Source organism: Gossypium raimondii, chromosome 10 (assembly GCF_025698545.1).
Source record: "Gossypium raimondii isolate GPD5lz chromosome 10, ASM2569854v1, whole genome shotgun sequence".
Classification (NCBI taxonomy): domain Eukaryota; kingdom Viridiplantae; phylum Streptophyta; class Magnoliopsida; order Malvales; family Malvaceae; genus Gossypium; species Gossypium raimondii.
In genome coordinates, this window is record NC_068574.1 from 4,712,577 (window position 1) to 4,728,268 (window position 15,692).

Below are 15,692 nucleotides of genomic sequence, written 5' to 3' on the forward strand. Positions count from 1 at the left end.
TGGCTGCAACTCCGCAATATCTTCTCTAAAGAAGAGAGGAACTTCTATACAAGCACTTTGGATAATATGAAAATCAAGTAACAAACTTGTTTTCAACTTCTTCTCGCCCAACCTCATTGGTGCCATCAGCAGATTTAATGATTTGAGTCTCTCGGTACTGTCATCCTTCAAATACATGCCCCATAGAAGAAGCACCAACTCACCTCCAACTATAGATCTAGACACTGGATATAATATCATTCCATGGACTCTTAATCCTCAACATTTGCAGGAACTGCAATAGTCATCTCATCGGAGGTGCAGCTATTGTGCAAAATGACAATGACATGTTCCTCATCTCTGTCAAAAATCATAAAATCACCTCAACAATGCAAGCCAGGATTCTGACTCTTCGATCATCCCTAGCTCTAATGAAAATTCATAATATTTCATCTTGTATGTTAGCCACTAAAGACAAGTGGACAAACATTATCTTTGGCGAAATAAAAGTGGGTTGGAAACTTTTCCCAGCATTCCACAACACTCAAAAATATTCTTGAACTCAATAAAGATTGTTTAAGATATCAGTGACAAACAAAAACTCAAGGGAAACAAGAAATTGGGTAGCGTGTGCCTCAACATCTAATATTTCTTTCTCAAGACCATAATCCTTTCATCTTTTTAATCTTTAGAGTAAATACTTTACTAAGTTACTAAACTATTAATATATTTACATTTTAATCTCTTAACTTCAAATTACAAAATGATCACGAAATTACTTAAAAAGTATTTATCCAAGTTGCTAAACTATTCAAAAAAATTTATTTAAGTCATAGAGCCGATAAATTTTTTTTCTTTAAATCCAACAAACAAACTTCAAGCGTCGATTCATCAATCAATACGATAAATCATTACCCATTTATAAATAGTAAATTCAACTTCAAATAAATCATATCTACTATGTTCTTCTACCCATCTACGTTTGTGAGAGTTGACGGATTCATCTACATTTCAGATAAATCATATCTAAACTTTTCTAGCCAAACAAGTAATGTCTAAACTCTTTAACTTTATTTCAACTTAAATCCCACAATCTCACGTGTAAATCCTACTTAAAGTAATTCCGATTTAAGCCGTCTATTGTTTATGCTTCTGTATTCTAGCAAGGAAAGAAAACACAAAATAGAACCCCCAAAAATGCGAATCTAAATTTTCAAAACAAAACAATCATAATTTTGGGTTTGGAAGTTAAAATTTTAGGGTAGCAAGGAATTGAGAGTTGAAGCGAGTCATCGTAAACCTGCAAAGCATTGAAATTTCAAATTCAATCATTACCACAGCATTTGGAAACGGGAACACTGACTATCTGCACTGCAAGTTAAGTCGCAAGTCCCAAGTTTGTATTTGAAAGGCCATTCCTGGTTCAAACAAGAAGGAAGAAATATCCTAGTTAGCACAGCTTATGTTAAACAAACTTCTCTCATCTGCCCATCCGGTCCAAACCATTCAACACTTTTTTTCCCTCTCCCTTCTAGACAGTACAGTCAATTAGACTATTATTTCTAGTTTAGACACAACTAATATCTATTATTATATTATTTACAATGTTACAAGTATCCGGGTCTTGTTTCATTTACACTTCCGCCACCACATGCCGACAGCTTCCCCGTGCTCAGATTTGGCAATGAAGCCTGTGCCTGCATCTCGGCAAGCTCTCTCACGCGTAACAAAATTGATGCCGGAATCGGCATCGAAGGATGCTTCCGCGAATTTGCCTACATTCCCAACCACAAGGAAACCATACATTATTGAAAAGAATTGGACTTATCATGTTAGGTCTTTCAAGGAGAACCTCTTCCACAAGGAAAAAATGAAACAAGTAGAAATGCTGCTTTTCAGGTATTTCCGTACGCAGGATACAATTGAGAGAATTAAATTAGAAAAAGGAAATGATATCCCTCACCCCTTTGTCCGTAGGTGTCTGGGCAAAGCTAGCTTTCAGCAGATTCCGCCATTTGTCCTGCATAATAACATTTATTGGAAAATTTATTTTTCCCAGCCATAACAAATTCTTATGTTCAACCAAATGGCAAATTATTTTTTTCACCATTTGTTACTGACAGGAAACTCTTATGCGTACCTTGAGATCAACAGAAGTTCTATACGAATAGGATGCAAAGGCAAGCCTTTTAATCTCAGACCATCGGCCAGCTCCATACTTGGACACACCCTCAACTAGCTTCATAACCTCAGAGAGAGTCCAAGCTCGATGATGTTTCCTTCTAATTCCACCTTTTGCTGTTGGCACTGTAACAACATTATCATCTGAAGTATCTCCAGATGGATCTACATATTTTAATCCCATATTCTGCCCCATATCAGTTGGTGTCGTCTCTTTCTTCGATTCAGCTACAAACTGAAAGTAAAAACAAAATGTTGAACAAGCAAATAGAGTTCAGTTTCAATCAACTAAAAGAAAGTGCAAGGTAAAACATGGCTCATATTATAGACAACATTTACTTTTCACCTGTTCCGGAGCTTGCTCAGGAGTAGATTTGGCTTCCAAAACTTTGTTCATACTCCCATTGTCCATTTGAGAGCCATGTACATCAAAACCCTTCTTTATAAACGTAGCTGTCATGCCCATGCCACTGGGATGGAATTTCTGTATAAGTCAATTCAGGTTGCATCAGTACCATAACATCTAAATCTACAAGGCAACAGTAACACAGGTGATAGACTTATAGTCCCACTAAAGCATGAAGTGAACACCCTTCCAGTAAAAGACGTGTCAAAGCAAGAAGTAACAACACATTCAATTCACAGGTGATATTGAGTTCCAGAATTTCAGAATTTATTATCTATCAAGTTGAAAATGCTCAGGTCAGAAATAATACTGATGAATGAAATAATAAACCAACTAGAGATGCAAGACAAATGCAATCTTTTCCAGAAGAATATGAAAGTTAGCAAGGTAGCTGAATGTTCTTTCCAAAAGCAAATATCAAACTAAGAGACCTAGATATTTAAAGCCAAAATCATATGCTGAGGTAGATAACCAGTATTATCTTTTTCACATACCAAAAGTGCTGTGACATTCTTCCTTGGTCGGCTTCTTCGAATCCGATAAACACATGGAACCTGAATCCCAAATCCTCCAAGGGAATCCAACCTCGTGATAACAGTTCTCCCTTCCAAGGACACATTTCTAGCAGGCCTAGCATGAGCTTTTGAAGACAGGGGTCTAAACCCAATGCTTTTAGTTGAAGCAATTGACCTGCCACTGTACTCTTTGGACTCTGCTTCCGAAAGTTCTTCAATATACCGCTTTGTTGGCTTCCGAACTCTCTTTGCAGCTCTCTGATCTGCAGCAAGATCTTCACTTGCAAAATTGTTTTCCACAACATTATTTCCCAATCTCACCTCCGAAGTAGTTTGATGTTCATCAATTTGACTGCTAAGGTTATTGAGCAAGTCCTCATTGTATTCAACTGCAACTGCCAGGTGTTCTTTCCCAGCACCAAGATTCACATTGTTAAAACCATCTTCATTATCCTTTTTCACCAATTTGTTGTCTTTAATTACAAAAGTTGTAGCAGAAACATCACAGGAATTGGTCAATCCCATAGCAATCCTCCTTTTAAGCCACAGCTTGTCCTTAACAGTAGTGTCTCGCCCAAATGTTGCCTTAAAAACCTCATGAAGTTCTTTAATTGATAAATTATCCAAGCATATTTCGCCCTTCAACTTGGAAAAATCAGGTTTTGAACTAATACAACCTGTAGAAGTTGATGATCCACCTTCTAGCGGCCCATCCAGAGGCTTTAAGCACTCCCCAACTCTCCCAGATTGAGTAACATGATCATCACTCGAGCTTTTAGCACCAGAAGGAACAGTTTCCTGCAAAGGAATTTGAGATTAGAGCTTCTCATCAATACTGGGCAATTTATTATGCTGTTCAGAACAGTGGCTGTCTACATTCACATAAGCAGAAGAATTATCAGGAGGTAGACATGCTAAGCAGAGCCTGCTTGGTAAGGTGCAAAGAAAATTGAAAACATGAAGAATTGGAGGATGGGAAAAGTAGACAGAAAATATACGTTTTCTTTCCATTGGCATACTTGGTAGGAAATATGGAAAAATTGAAAGAAAAAATAATTTTCTTTCAATTCATTGCTTGGTAGAGTTGAAAATGAGAGAAAATTTTTTTTCTAAAAAATGCTTAATCTAGTAAATATGCACACTTAACTTACATCTCTCTCACATTCTCTCAGCTTATCATTCCAATTTGGAATGATTTGTTTTTATGCATTATAATGGAAAATAGTATCTTTATTCTTTTGTACCACTCAAATTTTTATTTTCTTTCCACTTTTCCACCCCTTTTTCATCCTCACTTTTCTACTCACCCAGAAGCACACTTAATGTTTGGCTTTCCGCAAACCTTCTTCAATGCGCCATACAATATGATACGGCCAAGGAGGATTCAAGATTATTAATAGTTCAATTAATGGTAAAACAACTCACTTCAAATCAACCACATGCTTGAACATGTACAAGTAGGGGGTAACATTGAAAGATCAAATACAGTGAGAAAAAAGAAAGAACCTAAAAACTATAGTATAAAATAGTATATATCAACCCTCCACTCAACCCCCCCCCCCCAAAAGAAAAAAAGGGAAAGAAAGAAGATAACACTGTTCTCTAAGTAAGGACTGTTAACCCCTTCTTATTAGCTAGCATGTAGTTGATAAAATCATTACCCGTTTTAAATATTGAAAAAGATACTCATGTAGACATGAGTACATAAAAAAATCTTTATCCCCTATGTCAGATTATTTGAATTAAAAATTACAGAGAAAAAAACTAGAAGCAGCTTTGATTTCTTCTTCTTAAAAAAAGGGGGGAGAGAGAATAAGTCATGAGAATGATAAGAACAAAAAAGAATGTACAGATGTACAATGTTCGAGGCTGAGTAGCTGTTAGAATATGTAGCAGCTTAACAGCTAGACAATTGTTCTCACAAGATAGAAGTTCTTCGAATTCCAAGAAGATAGTTTCCCCTAAAATCGGAGTACAAATGCCAAAAATTAAGGATTAAGGCCCTCCTAAAGCATCAAAATCCATTAGTAGATTATAACATATTCTCCCTGCTCAAAGTAAAAAATAAAGCTTTGACAAAGTGATCTTCAAGAGAAAAAACAGAGATTAAGCACTAAGCAACGTTTACATGCAAATATGATAAGCATCTCCATTAATCCATTTAAAGAGAGTTAAGAATCCAAGCGCAGAAAAAATTGGGAATACCTCAAGGTATGCACTTAACTTCTCGGTATCAGCTTCTGTGTTCTCAGATTGTGACAAACCTGGCAAATATTAATCATTCAGAAGATTAAAATATCTAAGATTATCACATCAAAATTGAAGAAGCACCATGGAGGCCCTTGTACTGCAAGTCAGATTGCTTTTGGCCCCCTCTACTCAAAAAATGGGAAAATCGGTCCCTGTACGTTAGATCAAAAAGCCAACTAGTCTTTCTGCTAAAAATTTCATCCACTTTTATTGTTAAAAACTGGTCTCTCTATGCCAACATGAGGTACACGTGGCACACCACGTGTAACTGTTTGGTTGTTTCTTCAGCCACACCAGTTTTTAACAGTAGAAATGAATGAAATTTTTAATAGAAAGGGCTAGTTAGCTTTTTTATCTAACATACAGGAATTAATTTGTCCAGTTTCTTAGTAAAGGAAGCAAAATGCAATCTGACTCCTAGCACAGGGGCCTCTATGGTGCTTTTACCCAACAAAATTACATGCAAATGTTAATCCTGAGAGCATAAAAGCTGACACAGCAAGACTGGAAGCAATGTCAGCAATAAATAATTTGAAGAAAGCTACCCACTGCAACTTCAAATTCAAAGCTAGAATTTCAAGTTAGCCTTTTCTTAGTCTGCATTGCTCATATTTTCATTCTTGAATGATGGTTTTAAGAATCTACTTCTCAGTACTGGTTTAACCAATTCCATGGGCTTTGCTACATCCAGGGAGATTTCTCTTGTACAAGTCTAAACCTACTTGACATTTGGCATTTTTTAATTTAATCATTTATGTATATATAAGGGAAAGATGTAAGTTGCATGCTTAATAGAAATGGAAATTTCTATGAAACAGAACAGAAATACACAAAACGCATGCAACAAGAAATCATCCCACACCATCAGTGCAGACTAAAATTGTTCATGATGTAGGGCTAAGGAAAGCATACCTTCTGAGCTTTCTAGTTGAGGCATGCCAGAGGGTGACACTTCATTAGAAATGCACCCTAAAGCCTGCCCAGTGTCTGCAACAATATGGGTCTCACGCTTCTCATTTTCAAGCAAACCCTCAACCTCCATGAGTTCATCATCTGTCGCAGGCACTAATCTTCCATTCCCATCAACCTGTATGAAATAAATTCCAATTTCAGATTGCAAATAAGAATAAATCAAACCTGAAGGTAGGAACTTAATTTTTTGTTTTGTTGATCATCACAACTCATGAACTATACTTTCAATAAAATAAAAACTTGAATATTTCAATACTTTAGCAGAACTCAAGAAACCTGTGTGTTTCTCGAGTAAAGCCTACTAGCTGTGCGATATTTTCAAAAATTAACAGAAGGGTTACAAGTGTTTTTTTATTTTTCTAAAGGAGATATATCCCTTTCATTCAGATATGTAAAAGCATCATTCCTTTTAATCTTTTATAACAGACTTGCTAACCAAGAACACTTCAAAAATAAGATTCAAGCTAATAGAATGACATAAAGTTACCTGACATTAATTAGCTTTAACTAAGCAAAAGCTCAAACATGGTATCTCCCTTTTAAAAACCTATTGTTCCAATACTGATTGTAAATATTGTATTACCTTCCAACTAATATTTTGATATGACCACATCATGTCATCAGAACCCAACCTGCACTCAGGTCATACTGACCTTCCCATTCAACCAACTTCTACACATTATTGTTTTCTAAATGAATAGATGGTAGATACTCACCAAATTCATTTGCCTTCCACAAACCAGTAACTAGCTAATTTGGCCCAAAAAATTGCTGATATATAAAGGACCAATAGTCAATGACTGGTAGTGTAGAAAACACAATACAAAACTTCTAATATATTTTATTTGACACAATCAAATAACTTTCTTATTGATTTTTTTACATTAATGTAGCTCAGATATTAAACTAAAGCAAATCCAAGTCAACATTCTCAGTTCTTGCATGCCTACACGGAAAAATGGGAAGAAGGCACAAGTCATTTGTATATTGGGGAAGATTAGCTGAAAGAGGTACCCGGACAAGCTTGTAAACAACTGGATCTGTAACATTCTTTGGTGAAGATAAAACAAAGTTACTTGTCTCAAGGCCAGTCTCTTCAAATTTCCCTTCATCACTCCCCTCAGCTTCAACCACTTTTTCCATGGAAAATCCAAGACATGCAGCTTAAAAACAAAAACTGGAAACCAATACCAAAAAAATGGCCAAATGAATAGATTCATCAATTTTCATTGATATTTCAAAATGAATTTTTCATTTATGGACGGAAGAATAAAAAAACACAGCAAACAAAAGTCAAATCTTGCAGTTGCAATATGGATATAATTTATTAGGCCACTTAAACTTGCTCAACAATCAAATAACCTACTTTCTTGAATTGATTACCAAATTCACCGAAAACAGTCCAAATTTTAACACAGCGTACAATATAAATACTAATCCACACACAGACACAAAAATAAAACCTATATTTCAAAGTAAACAAAAACGTGATAAAACAAACTAATACATTAAAATTTCCACTTAAAAATATACAAAACAGCTCTTTTCATGCACCAAAATCCCCAATTCAATAAATTGAAACCCTAACTCTCAAATTCTAACAACCTAAAGTAAAATATGCACGTTCTCTAGCTAATTATATTTCCATACAAATAAACAAGGAAAAAGAAAGAAAGAACACATAAAACCCTCACAGTTTTCTATAAATAATCAAATAAATTGCATTTTAACTACACAAAGAGGAGGAAAAAATTAAATCTTAAAGAATAAAATTAAGGAGTTTGTCACCATAGGACTGTGATTGCTGACCGAGTTGACTCAGCCCCCCTCCAAACGACAAACAAGAAAAGGACTGAACGTGGCAAATTTGTAGCGAGTTAGATGCGTTAAAACTGAGTTGATAAAGCGAGTTAACGAAATGAGAGAGAGAAACTTCGAGAATAAGGTAAAGGATTTTTCTTTTTTAGTGAGAAATTTTTGCGTTTTTTTTTTATTTTCCTTTTCTTTTCAGCGAGCGCTTTGGGCGAGTGAATGCGAGTTTCCTTTTTGTCACGCTTTTTCAGTACGCTGAGTTCACTGTCATACAGTTCCGGATTTGAAATGTTCTTAATGTGTAATTTTATAAAATGGCGTAGAGTCCGGGATAATTTTTCGGGAAAGTCTTTTTGTCTTTTTGCGTACGGTTTACAGAATACTTTCTCTTAGGCTCGCTTTCTCTTTTTCTTTTCTATTCGGTCCGAACGAGATAAATTTAATTTTGAATTTTTGTATTGATTTAATTTAGTAAACTACAATTAATGTTATAATCTACATAAATAGAAAGTTTTTATTATCTTTCTCTTCTACAATTTAATTTTTTTTCATGAAATAACTTTATGAATCAAAATTTAAATAATTTTCTTCTTGATCTCCGCACTAATTATTAGATTAACTTAAATCTAAGGTATGTTCTTTTACTCGTCGATATGTATTAACCCACTATACCAAACATTGAATCGTCAATTGAAGCTCTCTAACCAGATTTAAAAAGAAAAAAAAACTTAACAATCTAGTTATTTAAATAAAACCTTTCAAATATGTCAATAGGTTAAATGAAAGGTTTTGAATAATTTAGTGATAATTTTGTAACTTTTTGAAGTTCAATGACCAAAATATAAATTAACTAATAATTTCGTGGCCTTAAGTATAATTTACCCAATTAATTTTAGGTTGAAATCAAAAGATTCTAAGTCATTAAGAATTAGCACTCAAAATTTTAGATTCTTTGGATTATATATATGTAACGACCCAATTTCTTTAGATTATGGAATGAGCTGGCCTAAATTGCTTTGGTAATGTAACGTGATATCACACATTCAGATTCAGCAATTGAGTCGGATGTTACAGTAGTATTTAAAATCAATAATTGAATTATGTAAATACTCCATTTTAGATTCAAGTGAATCAAATTTCTTATTTAGGGTCCATTTGGAAGAACAGTAAAATTAAAAATAACAATAGCGACAAGATTAGATATTATAGCAATAAGATTAAAACCTGTGATGGAACATATGTCAGGATACAAATGTAGTAGTAGCAATAAGGTTAATAGTAGTAAAAATATAAAATGATCATTAAAGATATCAAATTAAAAATTTTAGGGTAAATTACTTAATTAGTCACCCAACTTTTTGAACATTTTTATTTTAATAACTTAAATAAAAATATTTACAATTTAATCACTACCATTACAATAATTAAACATTTCAATCACTCAACCATTAACTCGGTAATGATGTTGAATGCAACGTTCCACATCATGTCCACAAAAGCAATAATTTTACGTAAAAATTTCTGTTGAAACATAATGAAAAACTAGTGGTTTTGGGTTTTTAACCCTAAACCGATGAAACCAAAAAATGACTAGTAGTCAATCGAAAGAAAATAATTCTAGGGTGAGTTTGAATAGGCAGTGGGATGCGGTGCAGTGCGTTTAATTTTTTTTGTCTCACATTATAGTATTTAATCTTACTACCACCGTTATTTTTACTCTAATCACAGTTAAACACACTATTCATTTAAACTTATATTTGTCCGAATTAAAGATGTTAACACCTAGAATCTCCCTCAAAACCCCATTAATTTTCAAAATATAAACAACTGTATATTTTATTATTTTATTAAAATTTTAAATATAAATAACTTAATATATTTCAATCAGTCTTCTATATTATAAATTTGGAAAACTAAAGTCTAGGAATCTAAATCCAATCTATATTTTAAATAAATATTTTTATTCAAATTTATTTTTAAGTATAATGTTTTTTCCCATCCTTTCAATATCGGATTTTAAACAAATCTTCCGACTTGGAGTGAATAATCAGATTTTAAACAAATCTAATCATAAATTGACAATTTTTTGGCCAAAAATCATAAATTGAGATTTAATTTCAAAATAAAATAACAAATATCAATTAGGATAAAGTGGAATAAAAAACATCATTTAATCAAAATGTTGATGTACAGTACAGCTAGCCCATTCAAGAGATGTACATCCATCAAATCAGTCAAGCTCCAAAAAGTTTGTTCGGGCTTAAAAGCCAATAAAATCTCAAATTCTGCTATTATTTTTTTAAATATGCATTAGCTTACCATTTTAGTTTATATATTTTAATTTGATATTTTTTGTTTTTATATTTTTAAAATTTTAAAACTTAAGTCATGATTAAAATCTACTTGCTTGATATTAAATTTCGTTGTTTTCAAGCTGCTTTTTTTTACACAATGCGTAGAACTATCCATAACTCCTCTCTAACTCATAAATAAGAAGATAATACGTTTTAACGCACTTGAACCCACATCTTTCTATATTGATAACAATACCCATATTTTTAGATATACAATGTCATGTCAACTTGCTACTTTTGCATAATATTTACAAAAAGCCACATTATTTTATTTAATGCATTTAAAAGGTTTTCATTCAATTAGGATTAAAATTTTAAAATTGAAAAATATAAAGATGATCAAAGTGGAAAATAGAAACTAAATCAGTAGTTTATAAGACTAATAGTAGAATTTGGCCTAATGGATTTTACTGTTTAGTTCAAGAATAAAATTTTAAAATCCAAAAGTATAGGGACTAAAATTATTAATTATTTAATTAAAAAGTACATAATTAAAATTGACCAAATTAGAATATAAGGATTAAATCCACAATTTACCGTACAAGACTAATAACAAAAGTTAATATTGATAAAATAATAAATATTTAAAAAGGATTTTATAGTAAAATTTATATATTATAATTAAATTTAAATATTTAAATTTATCATAGTTCAAATTTGAGTTTGATTCTAAAATTCGGAGTTCGATATTTGATTTGAGCTTGATCAAACATCTATTTTTAAACTTGAGCTCAAGCTCGATAAAATTCGTCTATCAATTTTCGTACTCAAGTGCTTGACTCAATAATTAAGATTTGGGTTAATTGTAACACCCCTAACCTGAATTCATTGCCGGAATAGGGTTACAAAGCATTACCGGAGTTTACAAATTAAATATGGTCATTTCTCAACTTTTCAAAATTTTTCTTAGATGTAGGGGACACATGCCCGTGTCTCTACTCGTGTGAATGGAAATAGGTTATTATTAAACAAAATACCTATACATGCCACTATATCCAAAATCCAATCATTCAAACATACCGGTATAACCAATGGATAGTGTGATATATCTCCGACAAGCTTCCAACCCAATCGAGTTTCCGATAATCTGCAGGGTAAATAAAAACAATATGTAAGCAATGAATGCTTAGTAAGCTCGTGTAGTCTTTAATCATATTAGTTCATTTAAAATATGAAATCTATACATATCAAGAATAATCCACTATACTCATGTAGCTATATTCAATAACTCACAAGGTGAATAAATCCACAATATCACTTACATATTATCCCAAGCCTAGTAGGATTTTATATAACTTTAACTCTTCATAATTTCTTTACTTTCATTTCCATTTCTTTACATTCCACGCTTATTTCATATACATGACACACAAGTCATAAACATATCATGGTTACAAGCTACTGCATTTAACCAAAGCCTTTTTCGAATTGATCACATGATAAGGCATTTCATAAGAAATTGCATAATTTAAACCTTACCAATTTTTCATGAGCACTAATATATTTTCACTTAAATACTTACCAATTCAATGCATTATATAAATAATCATTCAACCAATAGCTTGGCACTTGTCTAAGTATCAAGCAATAACACTGGTTAGCGTACTTGCATACATTACATATAAACTCATCATACATAATTTTTCTTGTATCAACATATTAAAGATAATCATACATTTACATGTCATGATACATATTATTCTATTGATGTTTCTTCATTGGCATATATCATTCATTTCATTATTTCGATATTTCATGTACCATCACTTTCATGAATTTCGCATACATATCAGTAATAGTTCATTTCAAACTCATGTTTTCTCACTTCAGAATTTTGGCCGTTATATCATTTAAATATCAATGGTTACATTTATTTCAGACAAATACCAATAATAATCTATAAATCTTTCAATTCAATCACATAAGTCTTTTACCATTTCTTTCTGAATCGAAGAACGACTTACAGATATGAGTACATCGTTCTTAGGTGTCATAGTCCAACTATGGTATTGCACATATAAACACTGCCATGGTCCGACCATGGTCTTACGTTCATAGTGCCATAACCTAGTTATGGTCTTATCCGTCAAATCACCATTTGTCACAGAACGATTGTACTCAATCTCGCGTTCAATCTAAATTGAGTATTAAATTCGATAATACATTTCCAATAACAATTCGATTTGGCTTTCATTAGTTAATATCATATACTATCACATTGAGCCATTATTTATCTCATGAATATTTAGTTCATGCTTTCTATTCACATTTTCATATTCAATTCACATTTTCAAATTATATTTCACAATCACGTTTCATTTCAATAGCTCAAATGTTTCATTTTGTTTGATTTAACTTTTCATTTAATTACCCCTTTTAACAGACTCGGGCTTTGATGGATACGTGGATTCCAACCAAACACACCAGTACGGCACATTGTGCCTAAAACGGTACATAGTACCTGATCAGTATACGACACATAAGTGTCTGATACGACACACAAGGTGCCTGAAATACGACACACGAGGTGCCTGAAATACGACACATAAAGTGCCTGATATACGACACATAAAGTGCCTGAAATACGACACATAAAGTGCCTGATCGGCATAGCCGATAAATTCCCGTACTCTTCCAATCTTATGGCATGCCAACTATATCCGACTCAGCCTGACTAGTTAATAGGGTTTTCAATTCTCAATTCAATTTCACAGTTATTCCAAAAGTTACTTTCAATATCAAATTCACTTTTTCATTCACGAATCAAATTTCAATTCAATACTAACACATATTTCTTATTCCATTCAATTTTCTAAATTCAGTTCAATACTAACACATGTACATATATATTATTCATCACCAAATAACATTCACTTTAATCAAAATTATACAGAATATGGTTTATACGAACTTACCAGGTTAATTTGCTGAAATATCAAGATATAGGGCATTTTGGTAATTTTCTATTTCCCTCAATTTTCTACCTGATCTTGATCTAAGTTAATATTTAATTCAATTTATTAACTTAAATAATAAAACAATTTATTTCATGCAATTTGGTCATTTTTGACATTTTTACAAAATTACCCTAAAAATTTACTTTTATTCAATTTATTCCTTGAACCTATAACATGTATGTAATACCCAATTATTGCCCGGGCCCAACTAAGCCTAAGGCCCAAACCCATTACAAGCCCAAGTCACCAACCCAAATCCCAAGCCTAACCAGCAGAGAGCCTTGACGCCACCATCGCCCTATGCCGCAACTGCCCACGTTCTTCCCTCGCAACAACATCCCACGTCTCAGCAACCTCCAGCGCCTAGCATGCCCCACGTCGCAGCAATTCCCATACAAGCATGTACCTGCAATAAAAAGAACCACGAGCAGCAAGCAAAAAGGGGGGGATAACAAGTTGTAAAAAAGATTTAGGGGGGCTATATAAAAGGGAAATAAAATCTGTAATGAGGGTTAGACAAATTTTGTATTGAAAATTAAAAAAGAAAATACAAGAGAAAAAGAATCAGAAAAGGAAAATTTTGGAAGGCGATTTTCTTCATTTCTTTTATTGCTTTCTCTGTTATTTTTTCTATTTTTTTCTGGGTGTGCAAAACAGAGGTAAAGAGGAAGGGAAGAGGCACTTACCGATGGCGGCATGTCGTTGATGCTCTCGCTGCGCTTGGTTTGAATCGGAGTTGAAAAAAAAGGGGAGAATGCCAATGTGAGGAGCAAAGGAGAAAAATGAAGCAACTTTTCTTTCCTTCTTCTTACAGCCCGCATGTTTTATCCCAATGGGATACTTGTGTTTTTGATCCTCTTGATTTGTTTTATTGCTTTAATTTGTTTCTATAGTTTTCTGAATTTACCCCATTGGTTTCCAATTTTATTATTTTAACCCCTTTTAAACGCAGTGTGTGGGAGGTTTGGGAAAATTTCCCTTCCGGTCCTTCTCCTGTTGCGCATATTTTAATTTGCTCCAATTTTGTTTATTGTAATTGTGGATTTGCCCCAAATCACTGTTTTAAGTTTTAAATTGGCCCTTTTGTCATTATTATATTATATTACTATTATTATATCTATATATATATATATACGCATATGTATGTTAATGTATATATGTACATATTTTAAATGGTTTTACAATATATATACTTGTCTTATATATTCTATTATCACTTTATTTTTCTTAGTTTTATATACATATATATATACGTACATATACCTATATTTTGTAATTTTCATACACTTTTTCATATTTTTAATACAATATATATTTTTAATATATGTATATACATATTCTATTCAAAATTATTAAATATATTTTCCCATTTTTCTTGCATATACATATATATACGCATGTTTCATAAGTTATTAATATATTTTACTTATATTTTTATATACCTATACATATTTTACACTCTATTTTCATAATTTTTATATACATGTCTAATATATGCATATGCATATTTTTAAAATTTACTTATATATCATATTTTATTTTGTAAATATATGTACATGTTTTATTATTTTATTTTATAATTTTTTTGTATACGTGTATATATATGTGTTAACATTCTTATAATACATTTACGTGTATAGTTTAAATTAAAGTATTGGTTGCATGTTATGCATTAACATTTTATCATACTTTTAAAGAAAATATATTTTAGTTTTGTCAAAACATTAAAATCATTTTTTATGATTCAAAGGTTTTCAAAATAAAAACGATATTCAAAGTTAGGGATTTTCGAGGAAAATTGAGCCCTAACGTATTGGGTTCCGATTTTCTTTGTTAATTCCAAATAACCGAGAATATTCGTTATTTAAAATATATAAGTAAAAATCATTTTTGGGAACTTAATTTGTTATGTCCTAACGTATTGGGCATGACATAATTGCTTCCTCGAAACGAAGATTTACTTATAAGGCAAAAGTGATATTCAAAATTCAGGGATTTTGAGAAATTGTACCCTAACGTATTGGGTCTCAATTTCTTCACATGACTTGAATAATTGATTATCCTTTTCAGATTTCATCATTTGAATTTTAAAAATCATTTTAACCCTCGACATTAAGACATCAAATAATCAATTTGGTACCGATTTTTGGGCGTTACGAGGGTGCTAACCCTTCCTCGTGCGTAACTGACTCCCGAACTCGTTTTCTCAAATTTCGTAGACCAAAGTCATTTTTAAGGTGAGCCGATCACACCTCAATAAAGGATC

At 32.3% G+C, this 15,692-nt stretch overlaps 1 protein-coding gene and 1 long non-coding RNA gene across 2 annotated transcripts; both read right to left on the reverse strand.

The window, feature by feature from the left end:
• Window positions 1-1,357: 1,357 nt before the first annotated feature.
• LOC105776772 (uncharacterized) lies at window positions 1,358-8,354 on the reverse strand. Its single transcript, XM_012599674.2, has 9 exons — window positions 8,092-8,354; window positions 7,318-7,480; window positions 6,244-6,418; window positions 5,287-5,345; window positions 3,061-3,879; window positions 2,507-2,644; window positions 2,120-2,395; window positions 1,943-1,999; window positions 1,358-1,754 (listed from the first exon to the last, which is right to left on the reverse strand). Exons 2-9 carry the CDS (start codon window positions 7,444-7,446, stop codon window positions 1,587-1,589), a joined length of 1,821 nt encoding a protein of 606 aa, XP_012455128.1. The 5' UTR covers window positions 7,447-7,480; window positions 8,092-8,354; the 3' UTR covers window positions 1,358-1,586.
• Window positions 8,355-13,485: 5,131 nt separating this feature from the next.
• Window positions 13,486-14,572, reverse strand: LOC105775146 (uncharacterized). The gene is made up of 2 exons (XR_008189809.1): window positions 14,113-14,572; window positions 13,486-13,832 (listed from the first exon to the last, which is right to left on the reverse strand). It is a non-coding gene; the product is annotated as an uncharacterized LOC105775146 (long non-coding RNA).
• Window positions 14,573-15,692: the final 1,120 nt, after the last annotated feature.

Coding starts and splice junctions, on each gene's coding strand:
- LOC105776772 (XM_012599674.2), bottom strand. CDS start 7,446: ATGGAAAAAGTGGTTGAAGCTGAGGGGAGTGATGAAGGGAAATTTGAA. Junction 2,000..2,119: donor GAACTTCTGTTGATCTCAAG/GTACGCATAAGA, acceptor GTTATTATGCAG/GACAAATGGCGGAATCTGCT. Junction 1,755..1,942: donor AGACACCTACGGACAAAGGG/GTGAGGGATATC, acceptor TTGGGAATGTAG/GCAAATTCGCGGAAGCATCC.